This window comes from Panthera leo, chromosome C2 (assembly GCF_018350215.1).
Source record: "Panthera leo isolate Ple1 chromosome C2, P.leo_Ple1_pat1.1, whole genome shotgun sequence".
Lineage (NCBI taxonomy): Eukaryota > Metazoa > Chordata > Mammalia > Carnivora > Felidae > Panthera > Panthera leo.
The window spans coordinates 69,597,745-69,617,363 of NC_056687.1; the positions used below are offsets into that span (position 1 = coordinate 69,597,745).

Genomic DNA, 19,619 nt, shown 5'->3' on the forward strand with positions numbered 1-19,619 from the left:
CCCAGTTCTTCAGCCTATCAAGGTAAATTTATTATTGCCTCAACATTGTAGCTATTTGAAATATTGGCCAGGTCAGGCAGGGCCCTGTGGTGCTTTACTGGAAGTTTTCCTTTGGTGATGCAGGGCCATCAGGCTGCACAGTCATTCTATTGCCTGGGATCATCTGAGGACCACATCATCTGGTCCACTTTCATAACCTCTTCTTCTACAGATACAGCGTCAGACTCTGCAAAGCCATGTGGTGCTCCATGTTTGGAACATGCCTCAAATCTGCCAACATTGTAACTATAACAAGAAAGAAAAGCTCTGTTTGAGAACTGTCTTTGTGGATTGCTCCCAGGGATCACAGTAGCATTCTCTAAATATGCACCAGTTCCTTTGAGAAGGAAATGCAGAATAAATTATATAAAGTAAACCAAAGTCTACACAAAATATTAATTTGATAGTCTCTTCTAGACTTTTGTTAAATTGATTTCGGGATCATTAGGGTAGGGGGTTGGGGGTGCTACTCCTACCATCTTCCTTCCTAAAAAACAAACAAAATAAAAAAATGATTATTCATACAGCTTTTGTATTCTGGCAAGTCACTTGTTTTTGGTAAATTATCAAAGATCCCTGAAGGAAATTTTTCAGATCACTCTGTAATGGGATATGTCTGGCACTGTGAGCCTAAACTCAGTGTGTAATATCAAAGTACAAATTCTATATGCTTATTTCTGGTGAGGATACTGGGGATTCAGTATAAGGAAGCAGATGTAAGCTCCAGGACTAAGTATTTCACTTACACAGGAAGAAAATCACTCTGACATTCAAGCATTGAGAAGTATGAATGAGAGGACAATATACGTTGTAGGAGCTCTTCAACAAAGGAGATATCTTTCAAAAACAGAATAGATTCCCACAGGTCTCAAACTCCTTAAGAGGCAAAGATAGGGACAAAATACCCACTCAAGATCCAGTCAAGACCCCCCTCAAGATCAGTCACGATTATATCAAAGATCTCTGTTTTACCATGATGTTAATGAAGAAAAGAACATGAAATTGTTCATAAAAATTATCCAGTTATCCAGATTATCTACTGGAATAGAAATCAGGTAACTGAATATTGTAACTCAACAATTATAGCATGTTTCAATATAAACTGACACTATTTTGCCAAAAATTAAAAATGGTTCAGTGGATTTATTTATTGCCAAACCCTTCTGCTTTTCCCAAAAGTTCTTGCTATATCCCTAGAGGTCTTTATTTAGCTATATAAATAAATATTTTAACTCATTAGACAAGTCATATATATATGTATTTCCTAATAAAACAGAAGAAAATGCTCTAATAAACCTTTAAAATAATATTAGTATATTAGTATATTAGAATTCACTAATCTCAACATTTTATAAATTGATTTTACAAACAAAAAGAACTCTCAGAAAAGAGAATACTAGACTAGACAAGAAGAATAAATGACTCTAGTAATTTGGTGAATTTTGGTTTCACAGTGGTAACCTATATCAATATACAAAACCTGTTAGAGATAAAAATAGCTCTTCCCATGCAATAGGACTGTCTCTTTAGCTGCAGTATGTCTTTCCCTATAATCTGGCACTTGTAGGTCAGTGGAAACTATTTAGCTTTCACTCTTCTCATCTTAATAAAAATAATGGCATCATAAAACAGAAAGATGCTCATTTTGCAGTTGACAGCCCTTGTGTTTCAGAGCATCTCACCATAATGAAGTGCTCTGGATCCTTGCTTCCCACTGTTAGTTGGAACAGGATTGGACCTTAATGTACACAATGTGTACTTGAACAGTTTCTCTGTGGCCTGCAATGCTGTTTGATAGCATTTTACCCACAGTAGAGCTTCCTTCAAGAAGAGGATTGAGTCAAGCCTCCCAAACCCTGCTGCTGCTTTATCAGCTAAGTTGAAGTAATATTCTGAATCCTTTGTTGTCATTTTGACAATGTTCACAGCGTCTTCACTAGAAGTAGTTTTCATATCAAGAAACCACTTTCTTTGCTCATCCCTTAGAAGCAACTCCTCATCCACTCAGGTTTTACCGTGAGACTGCAGCAATTCAGTCTCATCTTAAGGCTCCACTTCTGATTCTAATTCTCTTGCTGTTTCCCCCACATCTGCAGTTACTTCCTCCACTGGAGTCTTGAGCCCTCAGAGTCATCTGTGAGGGCTAGAGTCAGCTTCCTCTAGACTCCTGTTAATGTTGATTATTTTTATCTCTCCCTGTGAATTATGAATGTTCTTAATGCCACCTAGAATGGTGAATCCTTTCCAGAAGGTTTTTAATGTACTTTGTTCAGATCCATCAGAGGAATCACTATCTGTGGCAGCTATAGCCTTACAAAATGTACTTGTTAAATAATAAGACTTGAAAGTTGAAAATACTCCTTGATCCATGGGTTGCAGAATGGATGTTGTTTTAGCAGGCATGAAAACAACATTAATCTCATCATATGTCTCCATCAGAGCTCTAGGGTGACCAGGTGCATTGTCAGTGAGGAGTGATATTTTGAAAAGAATATTTTTTTCTGAGTGGTACGTCTCAACAGGGGGCTTAGAATATTTCATAAACCATGTTGTAAACAGATGTGCTGTCATCCAGGCTTTGTTGTTCCATTTATGAAGCACAGACAGAACAGGTTTGGCACAATTCCTAAGGGCCCTAAGATTTTCAGAATGGCAAATGAGCACTTCAGTCACCATTCAACTTCAGGTCACCAGCTTCATCAGCTCCTAACAAGAGAGCCTGTCCTTTGAAGCTTTGAAGCCAGGCATTGACTTCTCTCTAGCTATGAAAGTCCTAGATGGGATCTTCTTCCAATAGAAGGCTGTGTTGTCTGTATTGAAAATCCGTTGCTTCGTGTAGCCACGCCACCTTCCTTAATTACCTGAACTAGATCTTCTGGATAACTTGCTGTAGCTTCTACATCAGCACCTGCTGCGTTGCCTTGCACTTTTATGTTATGGAGATGGCTTCTCTCCTTAAGCCTCATGAATCAACCTCTGCTAGCGTCCAACTTTTCACCTGCAGCTTCCTCACCTCCTCCGCCTTCACAGAATTGAAGAGAGTTAGGACTTGTTTTAGATTAGGCTTTGGCTTAAGGGAATGTTGTGGCTGGTTTATTCTTCTATCCAGACAACTAACACTTCCTCCATATCAGCAATAAGACTATTTGCTTTCTTATCATCTGAGTGTTCACTAGAGTAGCACTTTTAATTTCCTTCAAGAACTCTTCCTTTGCATTCACAACTTGTGTAACTGAGAGAAGAGGCCTAGCTTTCAGCCTGTCTGGCTTTCAACATGCCTGCCTTCCTCATAGAGCTTAATCACTTCTATTTTTTTATTTGAAGTGAGAGACATACAGACTCTTCCTGTTACTGGAACACTTAAAGGCCATTTCAGGGTTATTAAGTGGCCTGATTTCAATGTTGTTGTGTCTCAGGAAAAAGAGAGGCCCAAGGAGAAGGAGAGAGATGGGGGAATGGCTGGTTGGTGGAGCAGTCAGAACGCACATAGTATTAAGTTCACCATCTTACCTGGGTGTGGTTTATGGTGTTCCAAGGTAATTACAGTAGTAACATCAAAGATCACTGATCACAGATCACCATAACAAATATAATAATAATGAAAAAAGTTTGTAATATTGTGAGAATTACCCGAATGTGACACAGACATGGAATGAACAAATGCTGTAGGCAAAATGGTGCCAATAGATTTGCTCAACATGGGGTTGCCACAAACCTTCAATTTGTAAAAAGCATAGTATCTGAAAAGTGCAATAAAACAAGGTATGCCTATACAAGGTAGATACCTTCTTCAACCCATGGCCATCATCTTCATCAGGATTACCAGCATCTTCAAATGATTTGGAGAAAAGGACCTCACAGTGAGATTTCCAAATTTGCAGGTGATAGTAAAGAGATAAGTAGATGGGAATAGACCAGAGGAAGAGGGAAGAGAAGCGGCAGGTGAATTTTGACTTGGGTAAGTACAGGATAAAACATTGGGAGGGGAGGGGCTGAAGTGTGCTCTATACGTAAATACTGGGGAAGACCCAGAAAATAGGAGGACCCAGTGCAGTGGGCACCCTGAGAACAAAGCCCAAGGCAGCTACTAAACCAAGTCCCTTGGGTAGTCTGTGTCAGCAGAATGCTGGATTCAGTGAATCCCATCTGGCAGGAAAGTCTTGGGCTTCATTTGGAAGTGAGCCTTCCCACTTCCCACTGCCTCTTATCCTTTCTTTCTGTTTTGCTCCTTCTCTGATTTCCCTTATGGCTATGGCTCTAGTAGACAATTGTTAGATTAGAAATATTGCCAATGTATCTCTCAAAGAGGTCATTGTATCCTAACACTCCAATTAATTCAGGAGAGAGAGGGAGATAGGAGCCACTGGAGCCAAGAGGGGAACTGAGTGGGCCAGAGCTGAGATGGACCTAATTGAGTGGAAGGAGAAAGCAAAATAGGGTGATTGAAAGCTGAATGCCCTGTGGGCAACTTGTGTTCTATCTTTCATTCATTTGGTTCAGGCCCTACTTTTTGCCCTAAACAAATTCTTTCAGGTTTCTTTTCCAAATGGAGTTAAATGGCCAAATTAATTCCCTAGTGCGGGATTTTCTTTTCATGGTCTCTGTATCAGCAAACAAGTCCATGTTTGGTATTACAAAATAAGCCAGAGAAAAACATCTGGGTCTGGGGGTGGTCATGAAGATCTTCACGTCAGAGGGTTTACTTTGAAGAGTGGTAAGGACTTGAGCAGACTAGGAGAAGAAACAAGGGCATTTCAGGGCAATGGGACCAGGGAAGGAAGCTGGAGAGGGCAGGAGCCAACTCTCAGGGTCAGCGAGTAACCAGCTGACTGGTTTATGTAACAGAAGAGCATGAGATAAGACTGGAAAGCTAGGTTTGTTCATTAACAGTAGGTAAGCTTTAGGTTTGAAAACAGCTTTTTCTTAAAAAAAAAAAAAAAAGGTTCCCCTGCTATGTACAAGTCTTACACCTCAGAAAGAGGGTAAGAAGGAAGAACGCAATGGAAGAACATCTTTTGACAAAACATAAAATGTGCAGGAAAGAAAATGAACTCCAGCAACTACTAGGAATACACAAATCAGACTTTTTCAAGGATCTGGGCATCACTGCTTGGGGGTAATTAGAAGAGCCAAACAAGAGAGAAAAGCGAGCAGACCCCAGAAGGCCTTAGAAGTCAGGCTGATGTGTTGAGTAGCCTCTTGGAATTCTCATCCTTTGGGCCCTCAACCTAATGATGTCAAGGTGGTTAGGGTAGAGGACGATAGGGAAAGGGAGAGGGAAAGAATATAGAAATACCAGCTTCAGAATGCTGGACATGTATCACATTTGTTTTAGATTCAGATTCCCAAGATCCCAGATTTCTGAGGCTCACTCTCCCAACTAAAGAACTTCAGCTGTGTCCTGCTCCTTACCAGGAGCCTCAACACGTTGTTCTCCACATACTCCTGCCTTTGGACCCCTGTGGAGTCTTCCTGAAGCAAACAGACCCTGCATAAACTCAGTTTCATGGAAACAAAACAGAACTTAAAGTTGAAAGAAAAAACAGGCTCTTCTTTCATGCTTGTTGTCTTTGTTTTATTCTAATTTTCTTTAGTTTATAGGTCAGGAAATAGGCTAAAAAAATTTATTTGGCTGTTGTCAGTATAATATCTGATAAAGGACTTATCCAGGATATATTAAGAACTCTTATGGGCACGTGTTATGGTGAGCACTGGGTGTTGTATGTAAGTGATGAATCACTGAAATCTACTCCTGAAACCAATCTTATGCTGTATGCTTACTAACTAAAATTTAAATAAATTTTTTAAAAAAGAACTCTTACAAATCTATGAGCAAAAGATAATTAACCTAGTTTTTGAGAACTGGCCAAAAGATGTGAAAAGACATTTTGCAAAAGTGGATAAGAATGGCCAATAAGCATATGAAAAATGTGCTCACCGTCATTAGTATCCTAAAACCATAATGAGGTATCACTTCATGCCCCCCAGGATGACTAAATTTAAATAGACTGATGATACAAAATGATGGTGACGATATAGAGCAACTGGAACTTTCACACATTCCTACTGGAATGTAAAATTGCTGTTGGGAATGTTTAACATGCACCTACCTTGTGACCCTATGACTTCACTCCCAGGCAACTCTCAAGAGAAATGAAAACATATGTCCACAGAAGGACTTGTATAAGAACTTTCACATCAGCTATACTTATAATAGGCAAACACTGGAAACAACCGAGAAATAACCCAAACGTTCATCAGCCAGAGAATGGATAAATAAATTGTGATACATCTATATAATGGAATACTATTTAGCAGTAGCAAAGAATGAACTACTCATACACATGACAATATGGATGAATATTAAATATAGCATGTTGGGGTACCTGGGTGGCTCAGTTGGTTAAGCGTCCAACTCTTGGTTTCAGCTCAGGTCATGATTTCATGGTTCGTGAGTTCAAGCTCCACATCGGACTCTGCACTGGAGGCATGGAGCGTGCTTGGGATTTTGTCTCCCTCTCTCTTCCCCTCCCCTGCTTGCTCTCTATCACTCTCTCAAATAAATAAACATTAAAAATAAATAAATATAACATGTTGAATACAAGAAGCCAGACCTGAAAGAATGCATACTGTACTATTTCATTAGTATGAAATCCAAGAATAGGCAAAACTACATTCATTGTGATAAAAATCAGAATATGGTACCTGAGGTATGTCAAGGAGTGGAAGTTGGCAGGAATTGACTGGAAAAGGGCACAAGCACCCTCCCTAGGGTGATGGAAAGGTCCATATTTTGTTTTTTGGTAACGGCCACATGGGTGTAAAAAATTGTCAAAACTCATAGAACTGAATGCTTAGTTAAATATGTGCATTTTATTGTTATGTAAATTATACTTAAACTTTCTTAAATACATGAAGGAAAAACATATATGGGCCTAGTCTATATACAGGCCTATTCATCCTATAAATTATAAATCAATTATCTCTCTTATTCTCATTTTAATTCCTTACTCTAGTTAGAGAAGTACTTTTAAAAGATGGAATACAACAAAATCCTGTTTTGTCTGTCAACCTGCTGGTTCCCAGATCCCCAAGAACTCCCCAAGATAAGTAGATACTAGGTTTTCCTGCTGAGCTCAATGGATCCCTTAGCTGACCTAAAAAGATGTGGGGCAATGAGGTGGGAACCTAGGACAGGAAAGGTGGTATTTTTACAATTCCCCCATCTTTGCTTCCAAGACAGCAACTACCCTTTCCATGAAGAAGGGTCTTAATGTTAGACAAAAAATGGAGTCCTGTGTGCCACAGATGTCAGCCCCTTGTGCCAGACCACTTGTCTATCCCATTCCAGTCTGCATGGCCCCAGCACAGGATAGAAGTGTGCCATCTCCCAGCTGCCTTAAGCTGGTCTTCTCCCTCCCTCTGTCCCCGGATGTTCCTGGAGCAGTAGTAGTTGTCAGCCACAGGTCAGTGGTTGTGGGGGCAGGTGGGGGGGGGGGGGGAGATGCATAATAATGGAAATCACTGAAGGGGACAGCAGGGGGGAGTGTCTAGGATTCGTGCCTAGGCTGCCTGGGCCATACTGCCACTGTCTGATGTGGGGTGAGGCTTTCATTCCCTCTTCTCAGAAAAGAAGGTGATGGTCCCTGTGCCATTTCCTTCACAGGGCCACCTGGGGGTATGAGCATGAGACAGCGACCCTGAAAACCATGTCAGAAGAGTTCTTTGATTCACCGATCAGGTGGAATTGCTTTTGTTCAGTACTGCCAAGTTCCCGTCTGTGAATGACGGCAGCTAGTGTAGAGGAAGTGTAGGATTCAGTCTCTCTGTGCAGTCATGTGTTCGAGGGTGAGCCAGGGGAAGTCACATGGGTGAAGGTATAGAGCAGTAACCAGTTGGCAAGTTTGTCTTAGGGCAGGGTTTTCATTCATTACATGCTTCAGTCTTCATTAGAATCATGCCTTTTTATAGCATATATCTGCTTGGATTTCTAGAAGTCTGCTCTTGTTTCCACCTTTAGTCACCATCTCCAGGGATTAGCCTTTGCAGGCAGAGAGTCCTGCATAACAGAACAAGAGAACCACATGGGGCCCCTGGGTTTGATGTACACCAGCTCTGATTGTGTAACCTGGGGCCATTCACGGGTTTCTCCAGCCCTCAGTTTCTGTTTCTCAGAAACAGTGAGACTTAGATATTTAATTTCTGAGGTTCTCTCCAGTGATGAGATTTTTTGAGTAACACCGTGGTATGTTGGACAAAGAAAAAGAATTGAGTTATATCCATAGGTATGTTCCTCACTAGCAGGGTGAACTCTGGGCAGATTCCATCTGTCTGAGTGAACACCAGCTTCCTTTTCAGTATGATGGACCTGGAGATCTCCACCCCGTGTGCCCATCTGGGTCATTGTGGGGGTGGAATAGAATGGGGTAGGCAAAAATTTTTTAAACGGTAACTTACCATCCAACATTTGCTGTTGTTCCTGTGCTGCTATCGACATCGAAACACACGGAGGCATGAAACACAATTACAGGTGTGCATATGTGGGGGTGTGGCGCTGGTGCTTAAATGAGTTTAGGAGTCAGACAGATGCAAAGCAGGGATGGGTCCATGCATGGGCTTGGAATGGGTGAGCTTCAGCTCAGCAGGCTCTCACGGACCTGAGAGCCTATACTGATGGTCGTTCCCTAACAGGTGACAGCAGAGCTAGACGCCTGGAATGAAGACTTGCTCCGGCAGATGAATGACTTCAATACAGAGGATCTGACGCTCGCGGAGCAGCGGCTGCAACGCCACACAGAGCGGAAGCTGGCCATGAACAACATGACCTTCGAGGTCATCCAGCAGGGTCAGGATCTGCACCAGTACATCATGGAGGTCCAGGCCTCAGGCAAGTGACCTCTCCCATCCTCCTTCTTCTGGCAGGGAGGTGATGAAAACAAGAATGCCAGCTTGACTCCAACCAGCACTCGTACTCTGCGCATTCATTCTATACCCTCCGACACAGGAACAGAGATTTTTGCCATTTTAAAGAAAAGAAAATTAAAGCATGAGAGCTGAAATAACATGTCTGAGATTGCCCCGTTAGGCACCAGTAAAGATGAGGATAGGTTTGGGGCGCCTGGGTGGCTCAGTCGGTTGAGCGTCTGACTTCGGCTCAGGTCATGATCTCATGGTTCGTGAGTTCGAGCCCCAGTCGGACTCACTGCTGTCAGTGCAGAGCCTGCTTCAGATCCTCAGTCCCCCTGTCTCTCTGCCCCTTCCCCACTCGCACTCTGTCTCTGTCTCTCTGTCTCTGTCTCTCTCTCAAAAATAAACATTAAAAAAGGAAGATACGGATTGGGCCACAGTCTCCTGGTACTGTGCAGAGAATGGGGAACACAAATCATGGAAATTAGCGCTGATTAAAAAACAAATGGTGGCCTGCAGGGACAAACCAAAGGGGCTCCAAAAGCAGCCAGCCAGCCATGCGAATTGTATTCAAATGTGTAGACATGGCACTTCTACTCCCCAACCTCCCTCTTCTGCTCTATCCTCCAACCCCAGCGCTGGCTCCAGGTCTCTGGTTCAGGCCTCTCACAGACCTGTTTTCTTTATCACTGGTCTGTGCATCAGTGTAAGAAGTGATGATAAAAATTTATGGCAAGGTCATATAATTTTATAACTTCTCAAAAAAACAAGGCTGAGTTACCCAGATTTCACTTCTTTTCGTGTTCAAGATTTATTCACTATTTACCCAACAAATACATGAACCCTTCCTGTTACACCTGCCGCTCTCCAAAATGGCCTTTGGTGTTAGAACTGGAGACAGCCATAGCTGTCCCATGGTCCAGCTAGTCCAGAAGGCAAGAAGTCACTCATGGGGGCACATGAACAGTAGAGTGCTGGAACACAGTCTCTCCACCTAGACCCACTCATTGCTTTCACCACTGGGTCCTTATTGGCTCAGGTTTCTCACCCTCCAGGAAGAAGCGGACAGGGGCTCAGACCATCAGCTCTTTAAAACACAGTTGGTCCATGTCCCTGTTGACCGTGAAGGATGTTTAGAATCATGAGAGTGTCAGGCAGACGTTAGTCTGCAAACAAACTTGACTGTAGGCTACTGTGTTTGTTTGAATGACCTGAAGGAATAAATAACAACATTCAAAGAAACTTCACTTCTAACCAGAGGAGAGACAATCTGGTAAATTCTGTTCACTTTGCTCAGCATAATCTTGCCGTGAATTTTCATTTGTGTTGTGAACAGCTGCGGCTGCCCAGGCTTGTTTCCAGGGTGTAGACTGTGCCGCGCATAGCCCCAAGAAGGGCCATTCACATTGCAGTCTTTCTGGTCACTCGTTTAAAAATGGCAGTGCCAGGCCCCAAGTGCAAATATTCTGATTTAACTACCTCTGAATGGGTCTTGAGCGTCAGCAAAATCTCCTCAGGTGACTCCACCGTGCAGCCAGAGCTGGGAACCACTGCTTTTATCGTGATGATTAAATCACAAGAGCTGATGTCTGGCGTGCCCTGGGACAGGAACTTTCAGGTGTGGTCCCCATATTGGCAGCATCAGCATCCCCAGAGAACTTGTAAAAAATGCAAGTTTGAGGGCCTATACAACCTGCCACATCAGATCTTGGGGTGGGGCCCGACAATCTGTGTTTCAACAAGCCCTCTAGGTGGTTTGAATGCACCACTGATCTAGGATCTACTCAGAGTGTGGGCCCTGGACCAGCAGCACCAGCATCACTTGAGAGCTGATTAGAAACATAGAATCCCAGCCCTTATCACCGACTTACAAATCTCAATCTGTACGTTAACAAAATCTCCAAGTCTGTCATGTGCACATTAAAATTTGAGATGCATGGTTGGTAATGGCTTGTACATCTTTAAGGTCTTATTAGGGAAGGAGGCGGGGGGGGGGGGGGGGAACAATGATCCTTTCTCTGTGATTGAGAGCCTTATCTGGACTCAGGGTTTCACCTTAGAGCCTGCCCTCAGGGTGCTCACAATAGCTGGCTATCCAGCTCAGGCTGGGAACCAGGAGAGAATGTACACCTAGTACATAGGAGAGAAGCTGGGATAGAGAAGCCTGGCAGGGATGCTCACCCTTCGTCCCTCGGTATTGATGCATCTGGCAGGAGGAAAGCTTGTCTGCCTACAAACCGCAGCACTTTATAGCAGGGGCCTGACATGACCTGGGCAAGCCCATCTCTGTCCCAAGAGCCAGGTATCCATGGTAACAGAAAGACTACCAGGAGCTGGCAGTCCCTGAAGCTGCTTGTGACTGGGGGTCAGCTGTGCTTGGTGGCTTCCTTAACCTTGAGGGCTAAGTAGGTGAAAACACCCCAGGCAGATGCGCTGCCCACACCCACAGTATCCTGATCCAGAAATGAGCTTTGTCAAAAGAGGCTTGATTGGCCTCTTCAGCCCTCTCTGCTGGGACTGGCTGTTCCCTCATTCCTACCACAGCTAGCTAATCAGTCTGGCATAGTCCATGAGGCTTCAAAGGGAATGAATCCAAGGGTTTCATGCAAGCTCACTTCCTGTCTGCTGCTGAATGCCTGGTCCTGCAGAGAATGCATCTACCTCCTCTCCGGCGTGGAAGAAGGGAGATCAGAGTTGCACCAGGGCTGGGGGGTGGGGTGAAGGTTGGGGTGAACTCAGGGTGGGTCTTGCTCCCCAGGTGGTTGAAGAATGCATGACTTCAGAGACACAGGACTGAGGCAATAAATGTCTTAGTCATTTATGTGTGTTTAATAAACTATATTTGAAGCAAAGGGTAAATAAACTGTTGTCGTAGAAAAAGGACAGTTAAAAAATTAAGCATTTGGTGTTTAGCCCTCCATGCTAAACTAGTTAAGGGCTTATGCTTAGATTTTATAGGAATAAATGGAAGTAGGGAATCTCCATATATTTATTTTCAGGTGTGAAATCTGTAACGTTGAGGCAGGTTCCATTAAATCCCTCTGGTGTGCCCACAGCTGTAACCAAAGCAAAAGCTGTTGCTTAAGTCAGCATTAGCCTTAGGACTAAAAGGCGAATCCTGAACACTTTCTTCACTTGCTCATGGTTCTTCCCTCACTCTAGCATTATCTATTTCAGCCTCAAGTTGGGAGGTGCCAGGTTTTGCTGGAAAGAGTCAAGTTAGAGAAAACATGCTAGGTGAAGTCAAGGTACAAATCCACTATCAGCAAACAGCCTTTGGAAGTTCCTGTTCTTTCTCTTTTTCTCAGAAAAAGACCTTTCTTTTTCTGTCTAGTGTGGGAGGTGGGCCTGGATTCCTAAAGTCCTCTCCAGCTCTTACTTGCCATGATGATTCAGCCTAAGCACCCCCGTTGGCTGTGCCACATCTCTCTCCAATGAAATCTGACCATGTGGCTATTACATGTGACCTTATAAGAAGAGAATAAGAAGAGCTGCATGTCCAATGGATATGTTGCTTTTGTGGTTTAATCAAAGCATCAAGCTCTTTTTTTTTTTATGTTTATTTTTAAGAGAGAGAGAGTGCACAAGCATGAGTGGGGGAGGGCAAAGAGAGAGGGAGACAGAGAATCTGAAGCAGGCTCTGCACCCTCAGCACAGAGCCAGATGGGGGGCTTGAACTCACGAACCATGAGTTCATGACCTGAGCCAAAGTCGGACACTTAACCGACTGAACCACCCAAGTACCCCTCAAGCTCTTTCTTTATGTGAGGTTTTTAAAGTGAAAACTTTTGGGGATCTGTGGCAATGATACTTAAAATTTACTGTGCTTGGGAAGAACCCACCCCTGGAATTTGAATATCAATAAAAATAAGTTTGGTGGGGATCACTCTTCTCCTCCTTGAGCATAGAGCTTAGAGTACAGGTGGGACAGGAAGAGTGCCTGGGTTGGCATCCAGCCGTACCCTTCCCTGCCTGGGTGTTCTTGAACATGCTGCCCCATCTCTCCAAGCCTCACCTTCCCTGGAAAATGGCAATCATGAGAATACCCACCACGTAGGGTCATCGTGAAGATGCAGTGTGATAATATGTGAGCATGGTAAGGGTTCAAGAAAGTTTGATAACTATGACGTATTGCACTTGTGTTCTAGCACATACTGTGTTCTGTTGCAGTTATGTGTTCCTGCAGCTTCTCCAGCAGCCTGAGGGCAGGACTCTTTCTTCCTTCTCTTTCCATTCCCCGCATCTAGCAGAGTGGTTATGTCTTGTACTCACTGCAAGTTCTCAATAACAGTATTTGCTTAGTTAATGGAGTGAACATCAATGCAGTGGAAGAGATGTGTAAAAATAACGGGCCATAAATAATTTCACTTGCATCATAAAAGGAAAGAAAAGCCTTGTGTTTTTTCCAAAAGAGGAGCTACTCTGGGGTTAATGGAAATGTGGATCTGATGGGGGCTGAGTGGAGGGGAAGAGAACTTAGATGTAAAACAATGGTTCTTAGCCTGGCTGCATATTTAGAATCACCTTCAGAACTTAAAAGTACCAAGGTCTGGGCCCCATTCCTCAGGGATTCTTGCTTAATTGGTCTGGAGTGAGCCCAGAGTTTTTTTTTTTTTTTAACTTCCCAGGTGATTCTAATATATGGCCAGGGTTGAGAATGCTGTTCTAAAAACCCGATTAAAAGATTTTGTAATTGCTGAACTGGGTGTTACATTGAGGGAATTGCACAGAAAGAGGAGTGAGGAGGGGAGGAGAAAAGAGAAAGTATATTCTCTATTGAAGGCAGGCTGATGTTTAAAGAACACACAAAGAGTTGAAAGACATATTTCTGAGTAGCATAGCCAGGAATACCTATACCTTACCCTAGACCACAAGCACCTCTCTCCTGGAGGAAGTTTAAGTGGTACCCTCAACCTGGCAACAAAGGAAAGTATAGTGAGATTATTAGCTGTGGCCTCAGGCTCTAAACAAACACAGTGTGGATCATTCTGCTGACTGAGTGTAGCATAAAGAATATCTCTGTCCCTGGATTGCTGGCCACTATACCCTCTTATCCAGTGGTTTCCCATCTCAGTTGTGTGTTTGGATCACCACAGGAGATTAAGACTTCCTGGTGACCGGGTCCCCCACCAAGACAGTCTCCTGGGTGTGGCCAGGGCATGGCAATTTTTAAAATTCTCCAGATCTAAAGTGAGCCAAAATTGAGAGCAGTGGTCTAATAACATTTAGACCATCACAGTTTCTAATGATGTGCACTGAGCAAGTCCATAAATACCTCATGATAAGATTTTTTATTTACATTTTTACAAGCCATTCAATGGTTCCATTGGTAATCAACAATGAGTATGTTGTAATTAACTCAAGGGAAAGGAAAAAGTGGGAACACAGATATTTTGAGCCTACTAAATGCCAGGCACTGTATATCCCTAAACTTACTTAGTCCTATGACACCCCTAGAAGACATTGTTGGGATTGTTTTTACCCAAGGTCAGAGAGGATTTCGAGCCTGGAAATTCACTGTTAATAGGGGGCAGAGCATAGATTCAAACCTAAGTTTGTCCTTTCCCAGAGCTAGCAGATGCACAGTAGGACATGACCTGAGCCCTTTCCTGAAGAGGCCCATACATTCACTGAAGAGGTATTTATTGGGTGTTATGAGTCAAGCACTGTGCTAGGTGCTAAAGATGCATAGATATATAAGACATGTGGCCATAGCACCAGGGAGCCTGCATTCCTGTAAGAACATGGACAAATTCATGAGGGAACACCCCCAACAGTGTTCTGGTGGAAGGATTGGTAGAAAATACCATGGGACACATCACGGGGCGCCTGGGTGGCCCAGTTAGTTAAGCGTCTGACTTCAGCTCAGGTCGTGATCTCACGGTCTGTGAGTTCGAGCCCCACGTCGGGCTCTGTGCTGTCAGTTCAGAGCCTGGGGCTTGCTTCGGATTTTGTGTCTCCTTCTCTCTCTGCCCCTCCCCCACTCGTGCTCTGTCTCTATCAAAAAATGAATAAATGTTAAAAAGAAAAGAAAAAAGAAAATATTGTGGGACACGTCAACACAACTTGCCCTAAAGAGACTGACAAACTGTTTCATTACAGATAGGTTTCACTGCTTGATGGAAAGGACAAATGTGTCTTGCTGCATTTCGGAGAGCCCCTAGGAAAACAGGACTGTGACTAAATTGAGAACAGTAATGTGAACACAAGCAAACTCCATTTGCTGTTGATTGATGGATATTTACCAGTTGATGAGTTCTGACTGGGACTCATGCTGATGCATTTGGAGGCACTGGGAGGGAGGGGTGAGCTTCTATCCTTCTAGGTGCCACTTGATGTACCTCCCATTTCACTTCATCTACAACACGATGTGTTGTTGAGCACAGAAGTGCAGTAAGCATGGTCTTCACCCGTTTTATTTCCTGTGTTCATCTCTCATAAAATAATATCAAGGGAGGTAGGTGCAGGTGAAGGGCTTGGGTCTCGGGGCAGGCTGGGAGCCAGCTCTGGATGGTATCCTAAGCAGGTGCTGGCCCCTTTGATGAGTTACCAGTTTAGAGGGCCCATTTACATGCGATGTGGCAGAGGTGAGCCATGGGCTTCCCAGAGAAAGACACTTTGTCCAAGCCTAGCATACTAAACACCACAGATGCATGTGGAATGAAAACAAGCTGGAAAAAACCTGCATTGTGGCTGGAACCAGGGAAGAGTTTCTGCTTCTGCAGATGGATCTTAAATTACATTTCCAGAAAGTAAATATGGAGGCCAAGGGTCATTGCACTATGCTGAGCACTGCAGAGATAGGAATTTTTGTATTCTTATTTTTCCTTTCAGTCAAGGAGATGCTCTACCTTGTCCCCTTGGTAAATGAAAATAGTAACTTCAGAGACTTGACTGCCAAAAGAACAAGCCGTTCTTTTCTGTCTCCTACAGATATTTCAGGAGCTGGGATTTGGAATTATGAAACTGGTAGAAAAAAATAAACATGAAAAGATACTGAAATTATTACCATGTAACACCAGAAAAGAAATTTTTCCCACTCTTCCATATTGTCCTTATATAAAACCCTATTTTTTGCCTCTAGAAATGAAGTTCCTTTAGCACGTGTACACTCTCTTTATACTCCTCCTCCCCATATCCGGCAGGTGTGTTGGTGATGATGGTAATGAATTTCTGAAGATATGAGTCAGAGTGATGGGGATGTCTCCCAAAGGGGACTTGTTTTCATGTGACTGTACATTGGGATTGGCAGGCTGCTTGGGTTGTGATCCCCATGGAAGTACATTACCCTTTTGTGATTTATCTGCTGGGAATTTTAGTCCCAACCCCATTGATGGGTGACTCCCTATTTGTGAGCTTCACTGGGTCATAGACTCGAGGATGAGGAGCTGGGGAAAGGATCTGGACGGAACTGAGAAGTTTCAGGGCCAAGTGGTGTCAGGGATCAGAAGGAGGCAAGCAATCCTGAGTTAGGATTTTCTAAAGCTGGTGCACCTGGGTGGCTCAGTCAGTTGAGCATCCGACTCTGGATTTCAGCTCAGGTCTTCATCTCAGGGATCATGAGTTCGAGCTCCACATTGGGCTCCTCACTGACAGTATGGAGCCTGCTTGGAATTCTCTCTCTCCCTCTCTCTGCCCCTCCCCACTTGCTCTCTCTTGAAGGAAATAAATTTTAAAAATTGTTTTTAATTAAAAATAAAAGGATTTTTCTAAAGCTGTGGGTCTGAGCAAGGTTCAAAATTAGAACTAGGTGGACAATTGGAACCAAGAAACAATACAGGTTATAATTTTCATCAAGTTGGAGTTAGATAGCAACCAAGAGGGCATGAATATAAGAAGGCAGAGAGTTGAGAGTTTAAGAGTCAGGAATCAGGAAAGCCATGGGACTAAGGAGCGAGGTCTGTGTTTATCATGTTACATGATGGATGCTCTACGTGCATTATCTCACTTAATCCTCCCAAGGAGCCCCTGAGCAGGTAGCTTATGAGACAGGTACGTATGTAAAGTCCTATTTTACATATGAGAAGAGTGAAGCTTCTGACAGCTTAGATAATTTGCCCATGTTCACAATCCTGACTCAGGACTGGCTCCAGAGCTAGCACACTTTTCATGTGAGGGAATCAAATTCAAGCCACTGGCAGACAAGTAGGCCTGTGATAACTAAGGCAGTCCCCTCACTCTGTGTCAGAGTTTAATGATCCATGCTGAAACACAGATCTGTTTGAGGAAGGCTCCTCCAGTCTGTCTGCTGCTGACGTATAAATAGGAGCACTGGCTTGGTGGAGAGAAAGAGTGTGTGTGTCCACACCTGTGTGGAGAGGTATATGGAAAAAGTAAGGAAGGTGGAGAGGTGGATGGACAAGGAATGAGCCACAGCTTCTGCGTAGTGAGTATTGACTGGAGGCCCCATCACAGGTCAGATGGTTGGCCGCTTATTAATGCTGGGTGACATATCCATAAATGTTGGGAATGCTTGTCAGTGGCTGCCTGGGCTTACTCAGTGCTTTGAATAAGCAGAAGGATGGTGAGCAAACTCTCCTTGTGTGGGCACAACTTTAACATGGTTTTTGTAAATGGATAAGCAGTCAGGACCCATGTGGTACTTCTGGGGTATGTTTATCAGGTGTATTTTCCTGTGTTTTGAGAAACAGTATATGACAGCTAGCATGTGCATTTCTAAGAGTTGCCTTTTTAGGGGACCTAAGCTGTTGATTAATAAAATCGCCACTGCCCAGAGACTCTCGTCAGAACAAACTTGCCATCTAATTATAAATTGCGTCTGACCGGCTAAAAGACTCTGCCTTTGGCAGAAGTTATGGAGAGAGGTTTTGGTTTTTGGTTTTGTTTTTTTTTTTTTTTTTTTTTTTTAGTTTTGTATTGTATTTCCCAATATGATTGAGAGCCTTGCTTGTGAATATTGTAGGTGTTAGCAAACCCCAACAGTTCCTACTAGTGCTTTCTTCTCTGGGGATGGACACCCTGAGAACCACCTCTCTGTAACTCCGGCTGATAATAAGCAGCTGATGAAATTCCCAGACAAAGGATCAGATAATCCAAAAGAGGTTGCATGGTTTGAACATCCCAAACAAAGGTTCAATATGACACTGTCTGGTTTCACAGAGGGATGTGTGAAGGCTGGGAGGGTCCTGCTCGCGGCTGTTTCCACATTCAGCTCTCCTCTGCTTATTGAAGGAAATGTCGTCTTTATAGTACTATTTTTATTTGTTTTTACATGTGTTTCAAATCAGGAATCGAGTTAATCTGTGAGAAAGATATCGATCTGGCAGCCCAGGTACAAGAGCTACTGGAGTTTCTCCATGAGAAGCAGCACGAACTGGAGCTCAACGCAGAGCAGACCCATAAGCGGTTAGAGCAGTGCCTCCAGCTGCGGCACCTGCAGGCCGAGGTCAAACAGGTGAGCCTGGCCCCAACACCTTCCTCCCTTGGTCTGGGCTGCCCACCTGGCCGGGCCCTGCTCCTGGTACGGGGTGAGGCATGCAGAGCCACTGGTGTAACCCAAATGCAGAAAACAGGTGAGTTAAGGAGTGGTCATTTAGTTTTGAAAGTGACGCTGCTATCTACCTACTGGATCTAACGACTAGATCTGATGGTGCAAGCCTCAAACTACAGATGTGTTAGTTTTCTCGCCAACAGTCTCCTGAGACTTCCGGAGCTTTCCCAAGTCGACCTCAGTCACTGAACCTATTCTCTTCCTTTCTATCCTCAAGCCTGACACACAGCTCATATGAAATACAAATCCTTCATCAATAAACATAGTCAGGCTTTCGAGCCAGGTTGGTTACCTTGGGGCACCTGCGCGCTTACTGCAACACCTGACACAGAGTTGAGAGTCACTGAGTGGTAGCAGTTCCCATTGTTCTTTTCTTTTTTTTTTTTTAATTTTTTTTTTAATGTTTATTTATTTTTGAGACAGGGAGAGACAGAGCATGAACAGGGGAGGGTCAGAGAGAGGGAGACACAGAATCTGAAGCTGGCTCCAGGCTCTGAGCTGTCAGCACAGAGCCCGACTCGGGGCTCGAACTCATGGACCGCGAGATCATAACCTGAGCCGAAGTCGGCCGCTTAACTGACTGAGACACTCAGGCGCCCCACCCATTGTTCTTTTCAACATGTGTGTGGTTCTTATAAGAAACTTTTTTGCCATATTAAAGTCAATTTAGAAAAAAAAAAGATTTTTTATCTGTATGAGACATTATACTGAACATTTTACCAAAGGACGCACCCAGACCTCTAGGAACCCCTAGGAAAACATAGTAACCAATGACACATTTTAAAAATATTACATGTTGGGGCACCTGGGTGGCTCAGTCGGTTAAGTGTCCACCTTCAGCTCAGGTCATGATCTCACAGTTTGTGAGTTCGAGCCCCTGCATCAGGCTCTGTGCTGACAGCTCAGAGCCTGCAGCCTGCTTCAGATTCTGTCTCCCTCTTTCTCTGCCCTTCCCACACTTGTGCTCTGTCTCTCTGTCTCTCTCTGTCTCAAAATAAAAAAATAAACATTAAAAAATAGCAAAATTTTAAAGAATTAAACAAAAATATTACATATTTATATTATGAACAGACTAAATTTTAAATATTAGCATAATGAATGGAGATTTTTTTATTGAGACAAAGTGGGATTGAAGAAATACAAATATAATAGTTCAATTTGT

At 43.5% G+C, this 19,619-nt stretch overlaps 1 protein-coding gene across 7 annotated transcripts in view; it reads left to right on the forward strand.

Annotated features, from left to right (window-relative positions):
* The window catches only part of KALRN (kalirin RhoGEF kinase), a 598,446-nt gene that overhangs the window by 297,256 nt on the left and 281,571 nt on the right, over nt 1-19,619 (forward strand). For all 7 annotated transcript variants that reach the window (XM_042954425.1, XM_042954412.1, XM_042954414.1 and 4 more), the window contains 2 exons: nt 8,731-8,926; nt 18,195-18,361. In XM_042954425.1, the coding sequence (XP_042810359.1) occupies nt 8,731-8,926; nt 18,195-18,361 (363 nt within the window). The remainder of the gene's footprint in view (nt 1-8,730; nt 8,927-18,194; nt 18,362-19,619) is intronic.